The following is a 23363-nucleotide window of genomic DNA, read 5'->3' as shown; positions in this document are numbered from 1 at the left end:
TGTCTTCTTGACATGGTGCTTCCTTTTGATAGTGCATAGATCCTTGATAACCTTAGCATAAGCAGGCACTTGCTTGATAACATGAAGCAAAGGAAGATTAATCTTCACTTGAGTCAAGTGCTCTAGGATCTCACTTTGGTGTTCCGGTACTTTCCCAGTTGGACGCAGAGCTTGGGGAAAAGGCACCTTTACCGGAACATTTGTTAGCTCATCTTTCTCAGGGACAACTTCCTTACTACTTGAAGTGGTGGCACTTGTTGACGGTTCTTCCATAATCTTACCACTACGAGTACTGATGGCATTCACCTCCTTAACATTTTAATTATCAGGCAATGAGGTTTGTGCCATATGTTGACCCTTTGGGTTTGACTGAGCTTTTGAAGGGAACTTGCCGCGTTCTTGAACAGCCAAAGCTCTAATCAGCTTCATGATTTGACTCTTCATTTCTTTACTTTCCTCCACCATTTACGTGAACAGTGACTCAAACTTCTGATTCGTCTTACTTTGCACCTCCATGAAAGATGTGTTCTCAAGAGAACTCCCTGGCTGATGCGAATTGTATTGAGGTGCAGAGTATGCCTTTGGTGGTTGTGGTTGTTGCTCAGTTCTCCATTGTCCTCCTGATGGTTGTGCTTGGTTGGAATCTCTCCAACTGAAGTTTGGATGGTTCCTCCAGCCAGGATTGTATGTGTTAGAGAAGGGTTTGTTGTAGACCCCTAAGGCATTGCATTGCTCCTCATATACCCCTCTCATTTCACCATAAGCAGGACAATCCTTAGCTAGATGTTCCACCATACCACATACAAAGCATGGCTCATATGTCTCTGCCCTTGCGACCGTGTGGATTCCTCTACCTTCTTTGCCTTTGAGGGCCTCGATTTGCCTTGTCAAAGATTCGACTTTGGCTTTGAGGTTGTCCTCCTCCCTTAATTGATAGATTCGAACCGGTCGGGACCTATTGGTGTTGTCAATAGCACTAGGTCCGGTCCAAGTGTGGACTTTTTTGGCTAACTCGTTGAGATACTCAAAAGCCTCCTCGGGATCCTTTTAGAGAAACTCACCATTGCACATCATCTCCACAAATTGGCGCTCTTGAATCGTGAGTCCTTCGTAGAAATAACTGACGAGGCGCTAACTCTCGTAACCATGGTGAGGACACTGATTTAATAGATCCTTGAACCGTTCCCAAACTTGATACAGAGTTTCAGTGTCCTTCTGGGTAAAGGTCGAGATCTGTAGCTTCAGACCATTGGTCTTATGGTGAGGAAAATACTTGTTGAACGTCATTTCTTCCCAACTTCCAATAGACCTAGGTCGCAGAGAATACAACCAGCTTTTAGCCTTGTCCTTCAAAGAGAAAGGAAAGAATTTCAATCGCACAGAGTCCGCGGCTTCAGCTCGGTTGTGAAAAGTGGCCACTACTTCAAACTCCCTAATATGCACGTATGGTGTGGCTGTACGTGTAGGGTGAAGATGGATCATGCTCGGCTTGAATCCAAATTCGGCATATTAGGGGGAAACATTATGCATGATGGTGTGGCCGTATGTGTAGGGTGAAGATAATCGTTCAACGTCTTCTGTTGGACCTCCTCGTTTTGAGCCATCGCGAACGGATTTGCAACTGCTAATGAGGCTGGGGTCGAGGGAGGACTAGACGTGTGGGAAGAAACTTCACTAGGGTTCTCCGGTCTTCTTGCGAATCTCCCTAGTTCATCTCTATAACGATTCATTCACTTTACAACGTTTCACTTTTTTTTTTTTATTATTTTATTATTTTTATTTTTTAATAAAAGAAAACAATAATGTAGAACCGCAAATCGCAACCCCCAAGAGTGCTCCCAAGAAAGATTGGTGGGGCGAGGCCTCCTTAAAAACCAACCTCCTAGACAGAGCAACGTTCCCAGGAAAGACTAGTGGCGTAGAACGCTAACAGGAACCAGCCTCCTAGACAGAACTCCCTTAGTTTGATGACGTGTTTTATGAAATGTTAAATGTTAGATATTAGTACCCTAAGTTAATACTATTCTAAAACTTAAGGTTACACAAATTATGAGAATTTAAGAGTCCTAATTTAATATCTAAATTAGTCACCTAAAAGTCACAACCTAAAAATTAATTCTAAAAAGTAATACCAATTATGAAAAATTAAATAGCAATTCTAGGCAATTAATAATAAATTAAAATTATAAACTAAGAAACAGAAAATTTAATGTGCAAATTAACACGAAAAAAAAAACAAACGTTAACTAAAAGAAGACAAACGTTATTAACAAATGTATAAAACTCCAAAACTCCAAAGCGACAGCCTTAGGCTCCGTTCACTTCGTTAATTCGAGTTTAGAATTCAAGTTTTTCTACAGTAAAAAGCTCTCACAAACAATCACATCTAACTTTTTTGCTACAGTAAAAAGCTCTCACATAAAGTCACATCTCAACTCAAATTCTAAACTCGAATAAACGAAGTGAACGGGAAAAGAAATCAAAGACACAACAACAAGTTTTACAAACTTCAAAGACAACTAAGCACATAAAACAAAGGTGCTCTCAAAAGTTTTTTTTTTTTTTTTTTTTTTAAACGGGCTCAAAAAAAAAAAATGGAAAAAATTGAAAAATGGACAAAATTGGAGTAACAAAAACAAAAACTAATAATAATAGTAAATGAAGAGTCAAACTAACAGAGCTTTTTTTTCCGAAACGTGCCCAAAAAAAATAAAATAAAATAAAATAACATAAAATAAATAAAAGACTAGAAAAAAAAAACGGAAACTAAAAAAAAAAGAAAGAAAGAAAAACTAATTAATCAAATACTACTAATATATAGAATATAAAATGAAACTAATAAAACTTTACAGAAACAACAAAGAAAATAATAATATATATATATATAAATATGAAACAAAATTAACAATTACTAACACACTAAAACACAAAACGTACACACTAAAAGACCACTAACAAAAACGACCACTAAATCACACTAAAAGATAAAGCCAAAAAAAATGAAAACATAATATACAAATCACAAAAATGTACAAACCAAATCAAATCAATAACAAAAACACACGACTAAAAACTAAACAAAAATAAAGTGAAATTAAAATAAATAAATAAATAATGTACGTACTTCTTTGGCTAATTATCTACTGATTACTCTTGTTGACGCACCTCTCCGGTAACGGTGCCAAAATTTAGTTACGCCCAAATGTGTACAAAAACAAATGGTCAATTGTAGTACTATTTAAACGGTCGATCCCACGGGGAGGTGTTAAATTGAACAAGAAACGACTAGCAAATAAAAAGCGTTAGAAAAATAAGTAATCAAACAAAGAAAAGAAATGAGTATTTTTTATGATTTTTTGAACAATTTAAAATGGAGAAAACTCAATAATAAAAAGTGGTAAGGCATTGAGAATCCTCCATATGCTTTGTTCACCTATTTGGATTTTGATTCATAAATTGACTAAATTGAAAGTTTCACATCCCAAACAATCAATCGAAAAATAAATATTTGAAGAACATATGAATTAAAAATGTATTCGAGTAAATAAAGTTCTAACGTTTAGAACTAGGAAAAATTATCTTATAAGAAATCTAAAAGCGACAATATACCGTTGGCAATATTGCAGTAAAAGACTACTCATAAAACAATACCTATCAATATATAATATAATACAACAATCACATAAAAAGAGCTTGACTAGATTTATATAAAAGTTGACAATAAAATATATTGATAAGAGGAAGAAATATGGTAAAAGAAAATTATTTACTCAAATGTATAAAACTTACAAACCATTGGAGAATCAAAATCCAAATAAGTTCACTACACATATAGGATCATCTCTAGCCTCACCTAAATACTCTAACCTAGCTTGCACATAATTCCCATAAAATTCTAAAAAGAAAGTATGAGAATAAGAACAAGAAAATAAAAGAAAATGTGTGAGAATTTAGGCTCTAAAATCAACAACCGGGGAGGAGGGCCGTGCGCGCCAAGCGCGCGTGCGAGCCGGTGCAGCTAGGGCCCATTGATTTGCGACGCGGCAGAGAGCGACACGTGGCAGCGCGGGGAAACTCGCGCGGCTCGGCTCCAATCGGCTCGGCTCGGCGGACTGCTGGCTGAAGGGCTGATTGGCTTCTCTTGTTTTCTATATAGTTTTGGCCCAAGTGTCTTATTTTCTTACAAAACAAAATTAAATTAAATTAAAATAAAATACTTTCACAAAATATTAATTCCACGAAAATATTTAATTAAGACTTAATTTATTTAGCAATTATGAACAATTTAGGTGCATATTCATGCACTTATCATCAACTCCATGGTGCTGCCATAATACTTTCACTAACGGGATCTCACGATGACGCTGACTCTTTATCTTCCGGTCAAGAATCTGAACTGGTGCCTCTTCGTATGACGCGTCATACTGTATCGGAATGTCAAACCATTGCACTACAGCTTCCGGCTCAGGTTGACATTTCTGAAGCATGGAAACATGAAACACGTCATGCACGTGAGATAATTCAGGCGGTAAAGCCAACCGATAAGCCACCACTCTGACTCGTTGCACGATCGGGAATGGTCCCACATACCTTGGTGCAAGTTTCCCTTTCACACCAAATCTAACAACTCCCTTGCGTGGGAAAACCTTTAGCAAAATAAAGTCGCCTTCCTGGAATTCCAAAGGCCTGCGCCTTCTATCAGTATAGCATTTCTGACGACTTTGAGCTGTCAACAGTCGTTCCCGAATCACGGCTATCTTCTCATTATTTTCTTGAATGACCTCTGGCCCAGTACTCAGCCGATCCTCTAGTTCTAACCAACAAACAGGTGACCTACAAGGACGACCATAGAGAGCCTCAAACGGTGCCATACCGATACTGGCCTGATAGTTGTTGTTGTACGCAAACTCAGCAAGATGTAGGTATTTCTTCCAATTTTCACCAAATTCTAAAATACAAGCACGAAGCATATCCTCCAGAATCTGAATTACTCTTTCGGATTACCCATCAATCTGAGGATGAAATGTTGTGCTGAAGTTTAAGTCTGTTCCCATGGCTTCCTGGAAACTCCTCAAATACCTTGCATTAAAACACGTGTCACGATCTGACATGATAGACAGTGGCACTCCGTGTAGTTTCACGATGTGCTCCAAGTACAATTCTGATAGAATCTTCTAAGAATATGTCGCATGGAATGGTATGAAGTGCGCGGACTTCGTCAACCTGTCCACCACCACCCAGATGACATCGTGCTTCAGCTCGGTTCTCGGTAGCCCCATCAGAAAATCCATAGTGATGTGCTCACATTTCCATCTAGGGACAGGAAGAGGCTGCAACTCTCCCGCTGGCTTCTGATGCTCAACTTTAATCCGGAGGCAAGTCATACATTCCGAGACATACTCACGAGCATCTCTTTTCATGCCTCTCCACCAGTACTGTCTTTTCAGGTCCTGGTACATCTTTATACTTCCCGGATGTATAGCAAACTTCGATTTGTGAGCCTCTCGTAGAATCGTCTTCTTTACCTCATCCGCCTTAGGAACAGCAAGGCGGTTGCGGAAATACAAGGCTCCATCCTCTCGGATTCTCCAATCCTTGAATTGCTCTCCATTCTAGATTTGAATCCAGATTCCTTGGAGGTGTGGATCCTACAATTGATTCTGCTTAACCCGTTGCACAATATCCGGTGTAGAGCCCAGATTATACACCATAGCCTGGTTATAATCCTCGTAGAACTGAAGATTATAGTCACTCACTACTTCAGTCCTTTTCTAATCTTCCAAAGCTAATGACGCCAGAGTCTCCATCGTCTTCCAGCTAAGGGCATCAGCCACCACATTAGCTTTTCCAGGATGATATTGCAGAGTGAAGTCGTAATCTTCCATATACTCCACCCATCTCCTTTGTCTAAGATTCAAGTCTTTCTGAGTAAACAAGTACTTCAGACTTTTATGGTCAGAAAAGACCTGAAACTTTGCTCCATAGAGATAACATCTCCATATCTTCATAGTAAATATTACCGCTGCCAGCTCCAAATCATGAGTGGGGTAATTTCGTTCATGTGGTCTTAATTGGTGAGATGCGTACGCTACCACGCGTTCCCCTTGCATTAAGACACAGCCAAGCCCACTCCCCGAGGCATCAGAATACACCTCATATGGTTCTTCACTATCAGGAATAGTCAAGAGTGGTGCACTTGTTAGTCTGACCTTCAATTCCTGAAAAGCATTTTCACATTCGGCGTCCCACTGGAATCTTACTTCTTTCTTGGTTAACCGTGTCATCGGTGCAGTAATACTCGAGAAGTCTTTCACGAAACGCCGATAGTACCCTGCAAGTATGAGGAAACTGTGAATCTCTGCTACATTCTTCAGCCTTTCCCACTGTAGCACAGTCTCGATCTTAGAAGGATCGACAGAGATTCCTTGTCCTAAAATCACATGCTCAAGGAACTTCACTTCTGTCAGCCAGAAGTCACATTTCTCCTTCTTAGCATACAACTGGTGTTCACGAAAAGTTTGAAGAACGATTCGCAAGTGCTGCTCATGTTCTTCCCAAGTCTTCGAGTAAACCAGTATGTCGTCAATGAAGACAATTACGAACCGATCCAAATATGGTCGAAAAATACGGTTCATCAAGTCCATGAATGCCGCCGGGGCATTCGTCAGCCCAAAAGGCATTACAAGAAACTTGAAGTGCCCATACTGAGTTCTAAAAGCAGTATTCAGAATGTCCCCCTCCTTAATTTTCAATTGGTGGTACCCTGATCTCAAGTCAATCATGGAGTAAAATTGTGATCCACCCAACTGATCGAATAATTCATCGATCCTCGGCAGTGGGTATTTGTTCTTCACAGTTACCCTATTCAATTGACGGTAGTCAATGCATAACCGAAGAGATCAGTCGTACTTTTTCACAAATAGCACCGGTGCACCCCAAGGTGAAGTACTATTCCGAATGTATCCCTTCTCTGCAAGCCCTTCAAGCTGCTTTCTCAACTCTTTCATCTCCACATGCGCCATCCGATACGGAGGAATAGAGATAGGCGTTGTCCCCGGTATCAAATCAATACCGAATTTAATCTCCCGATCTGGCGGTAAACTAGGTAAATCCTCAGGAAACACATATGCGAACTTATCCACTACAGAAATTCTCGCACTATTTCCAATTACTTTAGGTTCACCTTCCAAAGTAAGAAGGGAAGAAAAACAGGCTAGATTCCTCCGTCCCCCAACATTGTAGTTCAACAGTCATTCTCCCAGGACTGGATTCATATCTACCTGATAAGAAATCACTGTTTCAGACTTAGTCATCAAAGTCACTATCCTACGGTAACAATCAACAATAGCACCGTACTCTGACAACCAATCCATTCCGAGGACCACGTCAAACAGACTCATCGGAAGGATAATTAAGTCAGCTCTCATTCGCTCACTCCCAATTGTGATTTCACATTATCTACACACACTCAACACATCCACACATCCCAGTGGGGAGTTCAAAGTCATCGGGACTTTTAAATTCTCAGATTTCAGTTTCAAAGTCTGAACAAAAGAACTTGATATGAACGAGTGTGTGACACCTGTATCAAACAGCACGTGAGCAAAAGAATGAGAGATTAGAATCATACCCTCAACCACCGCGTTGCTGGTCTGACCTCCCAAACTACCTCCTGCCAGGGCATAAGCTTGCCCCTGCACTTTTTCTTTCCATCTATCACCAACATTAGGCCGTTGGGTCGCTGGCCTATACTGTTGCGGCGGAGGTGGTTGTACAGGTCTCGGCGTTTGGGGCCGAAATTGTGTATACTGAGGTGGTTGATAAGTTGGCACAGGAAGGTATGGCATCTGCTGTGGCTGATATGGTGGCACATACTGTGGTGGCCCCTCCCGACTGTAAGAAGCGTCACTTTGGGCTTGTTGAGCCGGCGGCCGATTAGGATAATTCCTCCTAATATGGCCCACATGCCCACAATGGTGACACTTGGGTCCGTATGGAGCACTTCTGTCACTTCCTGACAAACTACTGCCACCACTAATCATTCCCCCACCAGACTGTCCTTGGTTGCGGTTCCTTCTACCACTCCGCTGTGGCCCGCCAGAAGCGGATGGTCCGCCAAAATCTGAAACTCGCCCAGCTAGTTCTTTACTTTGGTGATAGGCCATATTATCCTTCTCCACCCTAGTAGCAGCAGCCACCAAATCCCGGAAATTTTGAATCCTTAAAGCCACCAATGATCTCCTCACAGAGTTCTTGAGGCCCTTTTCAAACTTAAGACATCTAAGGTGTTCAGATTCCACCAAAGACGGCGCAAACTGGGATAGGTCATTAAACTTGGCCTTATACTCCCTTACATACATGTCACCTTGTAGCAGAGACATGAATTCTAACGCTTTTTCATCCCTATAACTCTGAGGGAAGTATTGCTCATTGAACAGTGTCTTAAATTGCTCCTAGGTCAGTCCTGTAACATCTATTCTTCTCTTGACCTGTTTCCACCAAGTATTTGCTAAGCCCTCCATCTTGTATACCGCAAATTTCACCCAGTATTCATCTGGGACTCCCATAGTACTCAAGTGCTTGACTATGGAGTCTAACTAAAACTCTATTTCCTGGGGTCCTCCCTCACTATTAAACGAGGGGATAGGCTCACGCCTAAATTTCCGGAAGTACCCTTACTTCCTATCCTCAACCGGCCACTCGTTTTGAGCTCTAGTGGCCATGCCTTGAAAGGCAACATACATGGCATCCAGAAATCCCTGATTCTGTTGTGTTGGTTGATTAGCTGGTCTACGGTGAGGCGTTATTTCCTTTAACTGAAATAAAACTAGACTATTCAGTGAATTACAGATGTCACACATGTATGTACAATCCTAAGGTTTCTTAACCTAGGGCTCTGATACCACTCTGTCACGTCCCCCAAACGGGGTGGGTGACGTGAAGCTCGATTAGGAGTTAATAGAGCAGATTCCCAGACGAGCCGCACTCGACTGAATTAAAATATAAATAAATTACAGAATCTCGAGCCTCTGATAACACACAGGGCTCCACCCACAGGACATACAGTATCGTACATACATGCACATGTAAATAATCATTACAACAGACATCAACCACAGTCTAGTTAATCCAAATATTTCAAGAGTTTACAGAATTCTCAATTCCTTACATTTTGTTCCAGAGGATGACCATAATCCTCACTTGATTCCAACAGCAGCACAACTCAGCTGCTCCGTAGCAAATATCTAGCTACTGTGCACCGCTCCTAGAATCTCCTAGGAGGGGTTTAACACATTTAAAACATAAAACGTGAGCGAAAGGCCCAGTAGGATATAATTTGAAATGACTTAAAGGTAAATGAATATATAGATGTGCGAGTAAATAAATAAATGGGTAAATAAATAAATAGACATTCAGTTTCAACAGACAGCCAGAACCTCACATCCTTTTTCTCAAAGGAAATATAACTGAAAATAATAGTATTACAGGCTTCAACAAGTAATTAGTACAAATTACTTACCTAACCAAGTGTCTCGCCTACCCGGACCGAGTTTCGGGTTCTACCCCCGAGGATGCACCATCTGCATCCTATCTAGGCTTACAGTAATAGACTTTCTTACCAGTTCACAAGATCTCTTAGTTTAAGAAATCATTCATTAACTTTTTGAAATCGTTATTATGACCCCACGAACTACTCAAGCCGCGGGCCCCATGACTGGGCAAGCTATGAGGTTCCATGACTGGACTAGCTATGGATTCCATGGACAGGACAATCCATGGATTCCATAAACTGCACAAGTCATCGTTTTCAAAGAGTTTTTCTTTCGCAAACCAACCCCTTTCTTTTAAAACATTTCCAAGGCCGAAATCCTTTTTGAAAACAGGCTCACAAGGAAAAGGGATAGAAATCCTACCTTGCACTATCAAACCTGGGACTAGCGTTGCCTTTTTCGGCTTCCGCTTCCAAGCCACTTCAGTCTGAATCCTCAGCGATCACTGATGCAAGACAACACTTTAGGATTAATTCTCATTCCTAAAGCAATCCAATCTCAATTTCCAACTAAGATTTCCTATTCGTGTGCCCTAATCCATTTTCATGTTTTAAATTATCATTCCAAGGGTTTTCAATCTCAAAAGAAGGATTAAAGATGCTAATCCATTCATCTCAAGTCCCCAAATGAAGCTAATTTGGGTTCTCCCTGAAAACAGGGGTCAAAACAGCAATTTCAAGCCAAACAGGGTCAAACCCCGTGTCAACCAGTCGACCGGTGACAGAATAGTGCATTACCACCGGTCGACCGGTGGTGTGCACTCCAGTCGACCGGTCAGGCCAATGCAATCCGGTCGACCGGTTACCACCAGACCGGTCGACTGGTGGCACCAGCTGCGCGAGAGAAGCTCGAGGAAACCAGTCTAAAAACCTGCAATCTCAGTCCCAAATCAAAATATTTCAATGGAAAACCACTAGATCCGGGTTCTAGGTCCTAAAACAAGTCCAAAGAACCCAAGATCTCTAATTTCTATCCTAGTTTTACTCAAAATCCGTAAAGATTCGTTTCGAACTAAAAATAAGTTTTAAAATTCAAAAACTTGAGATTCAAGAGAGGTTCTTTCAGTAATCTTACCTCGAATCCTTCTCTTGACATTGAAAACTTCTTTAAATCTTTCATTGGTTCGAATCCGGTTCGATTTGAGACAAAAAACGAGGGAGAGAGAGAGTGTGTGTGAGAGAACGAGGGAGTGAGAGTGAGAGAGAGAGAGAGAGAGAGAGAGAGAGAGAGAGAGTGCACGGGAAGGAAAAGGAAAGTAAGAAAAGAAAAGAAAAGGAAAAAAAAGAAAAAGAAATAGACAGGTGTTACAAAATTTAAAAGGCAGTCTAAAAATGTGCCCATACACACTTCTGGGTTAAAATATAAATACTGCGAAAATTTAAATACCTTGGAACTATTTAAATTACACGTCAGAAATATTTATTAATCAAAACTCAATTAATTAAATCAGATTAGGCACACTAATAATCTCAATTACCTTAATTAATCTCAATTAATTCTTCAGGGTGTTACAATAACACCGTTCCATTCTAAATGGGAATGACATGTATTAGTAATGTTCTAATTAAAGATTCTGAACTTTAATTAGATTTATTACAAACATCACTTTTTGATTATTATCTTTAAACATTATCATCTCGAATACAACACTTATATACATGTTTAAGGTTACATAAATAATCACGGAATTTTTATTTGATATTCATAAAATATTCATAAATATATGCACATAAAATGATGAATAAACTCTTTTATTAAATAAATAATAAATATCTCATTACATCTCATGCTTCTAGGACACTATTCCCAACATATGTACCATTGAACATAAAATGAAAAGAATGAATATTAAAAGTGAAGAGAGAGTTAAATGATGGTTTTGTAGTTTTTGACGAGTTTTGTGTCTCCAAGGAGACTGCCAGACCTCTTATGGCGTGGGAAGCTTCTCCGATGATAACGGGAAAGGATTTGTGTTTATTATGATTAGCCCCACGTGACGGTATTTTATAATATAATTTGTGATCACTAGGTCGAAAGACCTTTATCTCAATAGAGACTTGCGGTGTGGGAAGCTTCCTCGATGATCACGAGGAAGAATTAGTTTTAAATGTGAAAAATGTGTTTTGCCCCACACAACGGCATTCGATGTTATATATGTTGTGGCCATAAGGCCCGATGAGGTATCTGAGATACCACCCCGTCTAAGTAATTGCGCGCATAAGATAAAAGAATCAATGACAAGTTAAAATGTATGATGTTAACAAGTCATGAGCTCATGCATATTCTCATTGTTGCTATATCATGCATTATTCTACTTATTGGGCTTTAGCTCGCTTATTTTTTATGGTAAAGCATATGAGGGTACATCTCAGCATTAGTTATGGACTAGATGGTTGGCTGGCACAATCTTGAGGACTGAGACATATGTATATGGACTAACTGACCTGTATTTTGGAGGCCCTCGTTGTACTTAGGGATTGTGTGAGCCCGTGGGGGTATACATAGTATAAAGCTGAGCCTATTTTTGATAGATTTATTATATTGTATATGTTTGGCTAGCCTGTTGAAGTATATTATATATATTTTGATTATCTTTGCTTGTTAGGAAGTTTTAAAAGTTCAAATTTGCCCGTATTTTCATACTTAATACGTATAACATGTTAGGTTAAGTTTAAGAGAAGGTTATAAAGTAACACTACTTAATATGACTAATTGGATAATTTAGAGCCATATTAGGGGTGTTACATAAGGCCTACTCCAAATGCAAATATCAAGCCTGGTGCTGACCACTGCATCTGCATACCTCATGCTGCCCACTGCACTGGAGTAAGGGACATTCTTCATCAACTTAGCTTCTGTACAAGCATCTTGATCCCTCACACCTGTGGGTTTGAAATGTACTCCAATTGGAGTGTTTAACATCCTTCGAATAATTTTAGGTAACAATTTATTTATCTTGTTTTGGATTGGATGTCGTTCTATCCTTTTATTGAATTTGCATTTATTTTCAACCACGTTTATACGATTTTATCTGATGTCATAGTTATCTCACCTCGGATAAAAACCTCTTATTTGGTGACTAATTAACAAATAACAACAAAATACAATTACTAATTAATACATAATTATCTAGCATAAAACATGACAATCATCATAGTAAATACTATGTAATTATATTATTCTTAAAATATGATTAAAAATTGACATATTTCAATTTTGCTCTTATAAATATGGGGTGTAGTGTAATTTATGCAAGAATATGTTTTTCATGGATTTAGCGTTTGTTTTCCAAAATCATATCAAAAACGTCAATCAAAAAAAAAAAAAAAAAGCCATAATAAAAATTGCAAAACCGAATATCATATCCAACAATGAAGTAAAACGTGTTGTCACACTACCTCCACTTTCCTTCCAAATCACAAGAACGGGAAAGAAAAAGAAATATAACACAAATAGGAAAGTTTCTAAGAATAATTTAACAGTTATCGCAATAAAAAAATTGTGTTTCTTCTCAATGTGAAAATTGTGGCACAAGATTTCTCAATATAACTAAAGTATATGTCCCCCTAATTATTGCGTCCTGCGCCCAAACCAGAAAAGCTGTCCAAAAATCTTTCTTCCACCACGAAATCAACCACACTCGGAATTATTCTTGTTATGTAACAGAGTGATCTTCACTTTACAGATTATCAACGGAAGAAGCTTGATGAATCGCCGGCTAAACTGATTTAAAAGAACAGCCATCAACAGCACTATCCTGCATGGAAATATTTTTCCAACAATGATAAACTATTTTTTGCTAATCTCTAACATACCCTCCAAAGTTTGGTTAATGATAATAGTTTCAAGCACAAATCCTTTTAGTTAGAAACGTGATACTTTCAGTTTCGAATAGTACATAATATAACATGTGAACGAGTTAGTAATATCTTGCACCTTTAGCGAAAGACGAACTAAACTTTGAGAAAAGAATAAAATGTACCTGGAATGTTGTGTTAAGGATTTTGCTGCACTTGCCGTTGTATTTGTAGAATCCACTCAACATAGCCACTTGTACCCCCCATTGGGTCCTCAACAAGATTTGTAAGAAGAAGGAATCCTTCGCGGGGTTGTTCGCCTTGTCTCACAAGTTGACACAACTGATAGTATGAGGGGTCGCTTTCTCTAAATTTCTTGATAATCTTCATTAACTTCCGTGACATTACATTATCACGCTCAATTAGTGTAACCTGATGCAAACCAAAACAAGGATGCAGCGGATGAGTAAGAAGTAAAGCCTGTTCAAGCAGTAGCACCCTAGCAAGATAAGTTTAGCCAGATATGAAGGGAAAGGATTCATGCGACAAGCACTAAATAAGTTGTTCAGAAGGGTAGGACTATTTAACACTAGACTACTCGAGGATGGTATTTTTCACGAGATCTGCTATACCTTTGACAATTCTGCCGCACAATCTGGGCCAAGTAAATTTATAGCTATATCAGGTGAAAGCGCTCTACCAAACCATATGACGAAACGGAAACCATCATCATAAATATAAAGCCCCCTGGAATCTAAACTTGCAGCAGCCAGTGGCAATCTTTTCTCAACACTTTCGAGGTCATCATGAGTTGACTTCTGCAAACATATGAAGCAGAAATAACTATAAGCAATGAGTTGACTACTGCAAACATATGAAGCAGAAATAACTATAAGTATTCTGCTAATGTTCATCACTTAACTTATATTCTTCTAGAGAAAAGTTTTACCTTCAGAAGATACTCATCAAGCCGAATTAAGTTGGGGTACAAAAGTTTCAACAGTTTTTTAACTGGTAGAGCCATCATTGTGAAACCTGCTGCACAGCGTTCATCAAGTGCAGCATCAGCATACCCTCCACGGAGAGGTGTTGACTTTGAAAGTGCTAATCCATACAACAACAAGAACTTGAGAGATTCTGGATATATGATTCTCCCTCCCAAGCGATGTTGCACAGAGTAGAGATTTCTGTAGTCTTTGAGAGCCTTGATGATTCTTAGTTGCAAAGTGTTTCGAGCATCTTCAAGTTTACTGGACAATGTTTTCTCAATTGCTGCCAGTAGTTTAAGCTAAAATTAGAAACATAAAAATCGCAAAATTCAGATCCACAATCACATATACCATAACTACTAGCATAGACAGGCATACCTAGCCTAGAAAGCAAGGTGACGATGGCACCAGTATCAGCCTGACGAAACATATCTCCTAGATCTGAAACTACTGGCGCTGCTGCAGTGTGTACTCTAATGCGTCTCTCACCACAAGATGCCGTGTATCTTTAAATTGTCAAGGAAGAATAGATAGCTCATGACCTTATTCACTCCAGATCCCAAGGAACAACTTCAAACTGACAAGTGACAAGTAAATTGTATAGTACAACAACCAGTAAAGCAACTGACAGTTGAATGGGAGAAAATGGAAAAATAGCACGGATCACGGCCCATCAGAGATCTTAAGAAACAGAAAACAATGATAATAATTGGAAAAAGAGAAGAATGGAGGGGGGGACTTTAAAAATTGATTGGTAAGAACAGCCAAAATAATAACCAAGTAATGTCTTGTTTTTCTAGCAAAAAACAAATATTTAATATTTTGCTCCAGCAGATCCAAAAGTTGTGAAATCCGATTGCTTTTGTTTATATAACACACATCACACAACCAACGGAAAGGATACAGCAAGGCAACTTGGAAATATACTGTCTGAGTGGTTAATAAAGCCTCTTCAAGAGACAACTGCATCGCAAATGCCTTATCACAATCTACAGCTGGAAGGGCTAACAAATCGGTAGATCTAAGCATAAAGTTCCCGTGGTATGATGTGAAGCGAACTCCTACATGTATAATTACAATACACAAACAAATCAGCAGATTTCATAAACACAAAAATCTGTATCACAGCTAAGAAAGACCATGGAGCATCACAAATGGGCTAACCTTTTCCACATCGTATACGCATGACAGCTTCCCAAGCAGTTTCCCTGGTTAGGTCTCTGGCTAACTCGTGTCTCAATTTCTCTCCATGAATGGCAGATTGGAAGCCTGGGTAATAATACACTTGACCTCCTGTATACTTTGCCAAAGTACCTACATTGGAAGTTGGAAGATAAAGATAATAAACATTTTATCCAAAAGAAGCAAGGTGCGGACACAGTCAATGAAATAAACAACAGAGCGTTCATAAACCCATTAACCATCCAGCCCAAACATCAGCTCAGATGTAATACTTGCAATACAAACAACGCCTCAAACAGTAAGACGCAGAATACGCATATAAAAAATCTTACTGATAACAATCTCGATATTCTTTAACAAAAATACACAGGAATACATTATATGTGTGTGCCTTTTGTGTTGTGTCTATATATATATATATACACACACACATCAAAGATTAACAGGGAAAAAAATCCATATCACGATCAAATTTGAATATTTTATATGCCTTCTTCACAAACAAAGAAGTTCTGAGACTTATAAAAACATAATATGCGAAAAAAGAGTTCTCACTCCTACTACAATTAGTTTTCCTGTAAGTAAATACGGATAAGGTAAGATCAAGACATGTACCTAACGAGGCTATATCAGTATACTTGTCACTAAACGCATAAATATTCACTCCTATCTGGAACTTCGTAAATTCTGCAGCCATCTGCTTGTAGAACGGATCTTCAGGTAGTCTTAGTGCATGTTCTTTATCTGTACCATAGACACGTAGATCATCTCCACGCAACTTTAAGCGACCAACACCGAGAGAGGGAAGTGTGTTTTGGAAAATTAACAATTTCCCCCCAAGTTGGCTCTGCAAAAACAAGCACACAGAGCGATTAAAATTATTGCATCATAAATGAATGACCAAACTCTACAAGCACAAGTACCACACTGAAAAGGGAAGCACTCACACGCAGTAATTTACTAATAAAAAATTTCAAATCAATAGTTTAAACTAGTGAATAGGAAAAGAGATTAACATACCATAAGCATGAGTGAAGCCTTAAGAGCAGGACCGAAAGCAGATTCAACATTTAGATTGTCCTGGAACATAGATGGCAAGTTATCAAGAAATGTTTCCGCCACACTTCTTGATTCTGATAAGTTGACAAGCAGATCATCTGGCAATGGCACAAATATGTCATCCAGATCTGCGACCACCATCATTTGAGGCTGATTCAAAGATGACTGCACAGATGAAACCCACGTGATTAATGATTTTAGCAGTTACATAGGCTAAAGCAAAAAAATAAGAGTAACCAGTGAGGAAGAATAGATATGTGCACCTTCAAATTGTAAAAATGTAGCGTGCTGTCAAAAGTCGCAAACCCAATTTGGGTTCTGGGGAAGCCAGGCAGCTTATCTAAACATGACCTAATGGTTTTGGCCACAACCTGCAAAGAGGTCATTGCAAATTCAACTTTAAGACAAGACCACAGACAAAACTACGAATTTACTGTTTTCTCAAGGAGAACAATTTTGGGGGAATCAGATGTGTTAACAAAGAGAGTTTACAATAACCAATTCCAGCTTCGATGGACTAACTACACCACTGCTCTACGGCTATCATGTAAGAGATCATACTCAAAGCAAGACCAACCAATCGTTTAATGAATAGAATACTATATAAAAGTAAAACTACACAACAATTGTTTCTAAAAACCACGGTGTACTAATAATTTTAAATCAAATGATCCGCATCTTCATTCACTATGAGATGACCAATTATAAGCTCATCTCATGTGCATAAATAGCTATCCTATTCAAAAAAAAAAAAAAAAAAAAAAAAAAAAAGTGCTATGCATATATCCGTGACCAACAAGGTTTTAAGTTGCACGATCGGGTATTGAGGCGTTTTCCATTTGTGAGGAAAGGCTCAAAGGCATAAGCCTCAAGGTTACGCCTCAAAATAAATATATATAAATATATATATATATATATGAAAAATCAACTTTTAAAAACAAAAGTCATAAATCATAATTTAACATCATAAAAAGTCATATTAGTACTTAATAAAAAGTAACAAGTCTAAAATAATTATCCTAATCGTTTTCCCTCTTATTTTCAGTAACCTAGGGTTTCGTCTGCACTCTCCCTCTTTGATCATGAGCAACGTGTTCTCTAACTTCATACTTCCCTAATCGACTTTTATTAATAGAATAAGGGTTTATTGGGCTGTTCTAGGGCAGATAATAACTTTTGGCTTGATCCTTTTTATTAATTTCAGCCCAAAAAGAAACAAGGAAGTTACAAAAGTGAAGCCACCACCTCAAAACCTACGCCTTGAGGCTAGCCTCAAGGCCGCCTCAGATTAGAGATGCGTGCCTCTTTTTAACATTCTGAGGTGTAAGCCTCGAGGCTTTTTCTCAACGCCTCATGGAAGCGCGCCTCCTGATGCGCAATTTTAAATACTAGTGACCAATAATATGCTCATGCACAAACATGTCTATCTTATTTACAAATGTGTAATGCATCCATCGAGCAAGCCTGACACTTGAGCTTTTCTGTTATTTCATAGCTATGTTATAATAGAAGCAGTATATTCCATAGAAGGAAGCAAAGATTATTGCAAGTTCTTACCTCAATCATACCACTTCTTACTGCAGATGTAGAAACGTCAATGAGGAAAAAATATAGTGGCGGCATAGGAGGCCGCACCATATATTCAGTTGGAGCAACAAATTCCACACTACCCTGCGTAAGCTCAGGGCGCTGGTCCAAATCAATTCTTCTGCCAGTGCCATCCAAATGGGCAAAATATTCACCAGGAACTAAGCATGAAATTGAATGAAAATCAGTTCACGCCATAAACAACGATGCATAACATAAACTAGTCACGAACTAAGTACTTGAAAATTAAAAAACCAAGTTTTATGCTAGAAAACCCTTCCATGAAAGCAAATTAGACCTGCAAGGTTCAAATATTAATTTGGAGCTTTTTTTCAAATTTAAAATTCTCAATTATTTTAAGTTGTTAACTATAAGCAAAACAAATTCAAACTACGTATTTTATAACAAGTCAAAGTTCAGAAATCAGATTCATTATGCACACTTTTCTAACATGGTTACTTGGAGAAAATTAGTACAATAAGCATATTAGTAGGGAGATCAAGCTGAAGTCTCCTTTACCAAGGTAACAAAATAACCTAAATCTGGTTCATCTGAGAACAAAATCAAAAATCAGCAAATAATTAGTTTTATGCACCTAACAGTTAAAAACATGTCATTTTTCCCTTTTGAGAGCAGGAAAGCATATTTGCTGGGGAAGAAAATAGGATGATCTAGCAGAAACTTACCATCATTAAGTAAAGCACATAAGTTACATCTCCACTTTCTTCCAGCATCTGTAAATGTAATGTAAGGGTTCACATATGTGCGACATCTTCTACAGCGAATAATGCCAGTAGAAGCAAAATTAATTACTGGCACTTCCTCCTAGATGAAAAATATAGCAGTCAATGAATGTCTGCATGGTTTATTAATATCAATCAGCTTTGGTTATTCTTTAGTATAGAAAAACTCACCCCATCTGGTGCTTCTGCAAGCGGGCAAACAACTGCTCCAAGAGGCAAGTGCCACCTTGAAGCTAAGGACTGAGAACTTGGTATTCCACTAGTTGTAAGGCGCAAAAATCTTGGATTGCAATTCATTGGATACATATCAGCAAGAAATTTTGGCTCCACATCACCATCCAACGGTCTTGGCAAAGCTTTAAGATCTACTCCTGGTTCAATTGATCCAGGAATTGATCCTACGGAGAGTGAGTTGAAATCTTCTACTAAACCTTGGATAGCACCAAGTCCAGAGCCGGGATGCTGCAAATGGTCTCTTGACTGAAATCCCAAGGAAGTTGCAACAGGCTGTGATGGAACATAACTGCCTGGCTGAGCGACAAATGGGGATGATACTGGAGTTTGGAAGGGTGTTGGGCCCTGCTTAGCAACAAACGGAGATTGGACAGGCGGAGCTTGTGAGTCTACAAGAGGCTGCTGATGAACATAACCGGGAAATGAAGGCTGGAAATTAGACCTAGGAGCTGAAAAGGATGAATCTGATGGAGGCTGAGGGACATTCATACTTGGTGCATAATTAACATTTTGAGGGGGAGGTCCCATTGGCACCGAAGGTTTCTGCTGCTGCGGACGAAGGGGAACTAGTGGAGGTGGCACTTGACCAGCAAAGGGTTGAAATGGTGGTTGGCCTGCAGGAGGAGTCCGTGGAGGTGGCTGAGTTGAGGGAAATTGTGGTGTTGGGAAACGTGAGAACGGTCCAATAGTTGGTGGGACATACGATGTTGGTGGAGAAGGCACAGATGGATCATTAAACCTAGCTGGTGGAGCAGGTCTAAAACTAGAAGCCTCTGGAATATTTGTCGATGGGGCCACCGGGGGAGCAGGTCTAAATCCAGAAGTTTCCGATCCAACCACAGGCCCAGATGCCGAAAAGAGTGTCATAGATTGCGGAGCTGATGGAGCGGTAGGTCTAATACCCTGGGTATCTGATCCAACTACAGGACCAGATGACGAAAAAGGCGTCATATTATGAGAATTGAGAGCAAAAGGTGCAGTGTTGGGGGTCTTGTAGTAAGATTTGGGTGGCCTATATCCTCAGTACCCACTGTTTCTGTTAATATCACATTCCATTTGAGTAGTGTCAATACTAGTATGGCCTACACCTGCCACAAGTAATATTTTACACAAATGATTCATAAATGGTCAGTGTCAACACATCAAGCTCAGAATGACATGCATAAAATGGAACCTATACTAAATGTCAAACACAAATGTAATGCATTGTATCTTCCAAATTCGCGGTGAAGATTCAATAAAGGCAATGGAGAAAAAAGGAACTGAAATTTAGACGCATTTGAGGAATAGACACTCAAAATTAGTTATAGATTACACAAGGCACAAGACCCACAGATAAAATCATTGACTATTCCAAATATGTTGAAATTCAAACTCGTCTAGATTAGGCAAATTCATAACCCTTTTTTTTTTCTTTCTCCTATTAGCACCTCCATTTCTTCAATTAACTCGGCTTAACTGCCATTTTCATAAAACTAAATGCAATATTTAGCATGTAAGAACCCAATAAATGAACAAAGTCTTTGTATAAACAGCATTTACAGTTTGCTTGGGCATATAGATTATAATGATTTACAGATATGCTAGTGAAAAAGAAGTGGAAAACAAAATCCCAGAATTAAAATGCAAACTACGAGCAACGTAAGAAAATCCAACGACGAAATTTTTTTTTTTTTTTTTTTTTTGTGAGTAGGAGAAAGTATCTATTAACCAATAGATACAATCAATGGTGAAAGATATCCAACCATAAAAATGTCTCTTTCTATCCAAAAAGCAAATAAGGATAAATCATGTATCGTAGAAACAATACATAAAAGATTTATCAAACTGCCTAGAAGAAAAAATAAGACATGAGGACAATTACCTGAGAATGTAAAGTCAAAAGCAAAACAGACCTGAAAAATAAATAAAAAATAAAAATAAAAATAATTACGATATAAATAATAAATTAGTGGCATGACGAAGGAAAATAAATAGAAAAATATACTTATCTTGAAACCAGAGTCAAATTTCCAGTGTATGTATTTGAAGGATTGCAATATTCAACCAAGGTTGATTTATTTTATTTTATTTTTTATTTTAGTAAGAGGGAGTAAGGAAGGAAGGCCTCATTACCAGCTTTTTTTTAATACATAGCAAAGTAAAACACTTTTAGGGAATCAAAAACACTAAAAACTAGTAATAAAAATAAGACTAGTTGTAATAAGAAATAAGCGTGGTTATTGACTTTTGAAATAAAAGTAACTGATGAAATGTAGCTATCCTAATAAGGGGGAAATTTTTGAAAATGTTTCAAAATGAACAAGGATAAACTCAATGATATTCCAGGAAAAAAAATGCCATATAGTGGGAATACATATGGATTACAGAAGAAGCTCCAACTCAATCTAGTTACCAAACAAAGAAAGCGGAAAACAATCCTAATCTATACAAATCATTAAAAAAAACTTTTACAGAGTGCTTAATCCAAACACTAAATCTATAATATATTTTGGTAAGTATCGATACTACTACTATAGTATAGACATAAATTAGTCAGGACAACATAAAAGAAATTGTAGAAATTTACTACTTTATAAAGTAACGGGATGATAATTAAAACATTGTACTACAACAATAATCAAATTATGAAAAAGCAGTTCCATAATCTAATTGAATTGCCCAAAGAAAAAAACAAATTTACATAAATAAACTTCTGAATGTCAAACAAATTCTTAAAATAAAGCAAAATATGAACAAGCGATTAAAAAAAATACTTGTAAATCCATGAGATGAGACTCAAACCGAGAGGATCCAATTAGTGATTAAAGGCAATGCTGCGTTAGAACCGTACAGAATCACTTCCAATCAAGGGAGATCGGAGATATCACTCAGTACCGAAAAAGAGTTGAACACAACTTTCAAGATGGGAGGTTCGTTGAACTCGTTGATTGAAAGGTAAAGTAGCATATTTTCCATAGGCAGAAGAGAAACCAAAATTGAATCGATTTCGACGACAGATAAACCACCACAAAGATTATAAGAAAGAAAAGGGTTACAAAGGATTCAAATATGGAATAATTCTTGTCGATATATACAATTAAGGTTACATCACAGAATTTGTTAGATTTCCCAATCCCAAACATTTGTTAGATTTCCCAATCCCAAACAAACATATCGAAAGTTTCAATCAAATCAGAGAAACAGAGAGAAACAGAGAGAGAAACGGAGAGAGAGAAACGGAGAGAGAGAGAGAGAGACCTTTTCGGAACAGAGGCAAGGAACGCAGGGACCAGAATGACAGCTATCGAAGGTGGCGTTACTTCCTCGAGGGATGCTTTGCAATTCAGCAGATCTCTACCCCCAGTTCCTCCGATTTCATTTGTGCCAGCCAAGGGCGTGAACGGAAAGTATTATTCCGAGATTAAAGACGACAACTTTACTAAATTCTTAGACGAGAGCAGCGAAATCGAAGAAGATTTGCTTTAGGTTGTGCTGCTGTAGATGTAATGGGAACCCTAGTTGTACAAAGGAGAGAGGGAGAGGGAGAGAGAGAGAGGACGATGAGATCGTTCGTATCGTTCTGGGAAAACCAAAAAAAAAAAAGGTGCTTCGTTGTTGGGGTGTTCGCGGATAGAATTATGTGGATTAGGGTCGATCCGCAATCCGATGGAAGTATGCGGATTAGGGTCGATCCGCAATTCATTTCGTTATTGGGTATTAGAAAAAATAGCATCCGTTAGACTTTAATTTAATCCAATATTCCGCAAATTAAATTATGTGGATTCGCTGGTTGCCTAGTTGAGAGAATGAGGGACTAATGAAGACAGGAAGAGGTCAGATAGGTGTGGCAGTAACTAATAAATTTTAAAATTATTTAAAGTAAATAATAATGTTGATGTCTAAAAAATTACACGGTATGGATTCGGTCTAAGCCCTATAACACGATTTAAAGTATGATACGTGGATCCAAGCCACGCATTAGGAACTTCTACGTGGGCTGTGATTTGGTATGCTAAAGAATGTAACCGTGCTCATTTTATCTGGCCCAATTAGATCATTGGCCCACTTGGGGCGGTCTTGGATCTATGAAGGAATTAAGATAACATGAGTTATTGAGAAAATCAGACAAGATAAAACAAAATAGCCATTTATCCCAGCATTTTCTTTTTCTTCCCGTCCCTCTCTCCCTTCAAAAGACAACAAAGTCTCTCTTCCTCGAAAACTATAAAAAGACAAAAT

General features: G+C 38.4%; 1 protein-coding gene and 1 non-coding gene across 5 annotated transcripts; one reads left to right on the top strand and one right to left on the bottom strand.

Annotated features, from left to right (window-relative positions):
* Positions 1-1141: 1141 nt before the first annotated feature.
* LOC112091769 lies at positions 1142-1248 on the top strand. The gene has a single exon (XR_002902304.1). It is a non-coding gene; the product is annotated as a small nucleolar RNA R71 (small nucleolar RNA).
* An 11645-nt stretch (positions 1249-12893) lies between these two features.
* On the bottom strand, positions 12894-22703 carry LOC21389455 (protein transport protein Sec24-like At3g07100). Of its 4 annotated transcripts, none has more exons than XM_024166183.1 (15): positions 22383-22703; positions 21007-21037; positions 19080-20230; positions 18852-18990; positions 18136-18326; positions 16842-16949; positions 16540-16743; positions 16135-16366; positions 15502-15651; positions 15242-15398; positions 14716-14843; positions 14298-14620; positions 13981-14166; positions 13534-13780; positions 12894-13308 (listed from the first exon to the last, which is right to left on the bottom strand). In XM_024166183.1, the coding sequence occupies exons 3-14, from the start codon at positions 20091-20093 to the stop codon at positions 13547-13549; spliced, it is 3066 nt and encodes a 1021-aa protein (XP_024021951.1). In that variant the 5' UTR covers positions 20094-20230; positions 21007-21037; positions 22383-22703; the 3' UTR covers positions 12894-13308; positions 13534-13546. The 4 variants fall into 4 exon arrangements, with proteins under 4 accessions (XP_024021951.1, XP_024021954.1, XP_024021952.1 ...); XM_024166186.1 differs by having other exon boundaries at positions 12894-13303; XM_024166184.1 differs by lacking the exon at positions 21007-21037.
* Positions 22704-23363: the final 660 nt, after the last annotated feature.

This window comes from Morus notabilis, unplaced genomic scaffold, assembly GCF_000414095.1.
Source record: "Morus notabilis unplaced genomic scaffold, ASM41409v2 Scaffold1372, whole genome shotgun sequence".
Classification (NCBI taxonomy): domain Eukaryota; kingdom Viridiplantae; phylum Streptophyta; class Magnoliopsida; order Rosales; family Moraceae; genus Morus; species Morus notabilis.
Note: the sequence above shows the minus strand (reverse complement) of the source record. Positions and strands in the feature narration are given on the sequence as shown.

Coding starts and splice junctions, on each gene's coding strand:
- LOC21389455 (XM_024166183.1), bottom strand. CDS start 20,093: ATGACGCCTTTTTCGTCATCTGGTCCTGTAGTTGGATCAGATACCCAG. Junction 16,367..16,539: donor AGGCTTCACTCATGCTTATG/GTATGTTAATCT, acceptor TTGTTTTTGCAG/AGCCAACTTGGGGGGAAATT. Junction 15,399..15,501: donor GCGTATACGATGTGGAAAAG/GTTAGCCCATTT, acceptor TTATACATGTAG/GAGTTCGCTTCACATCATAC.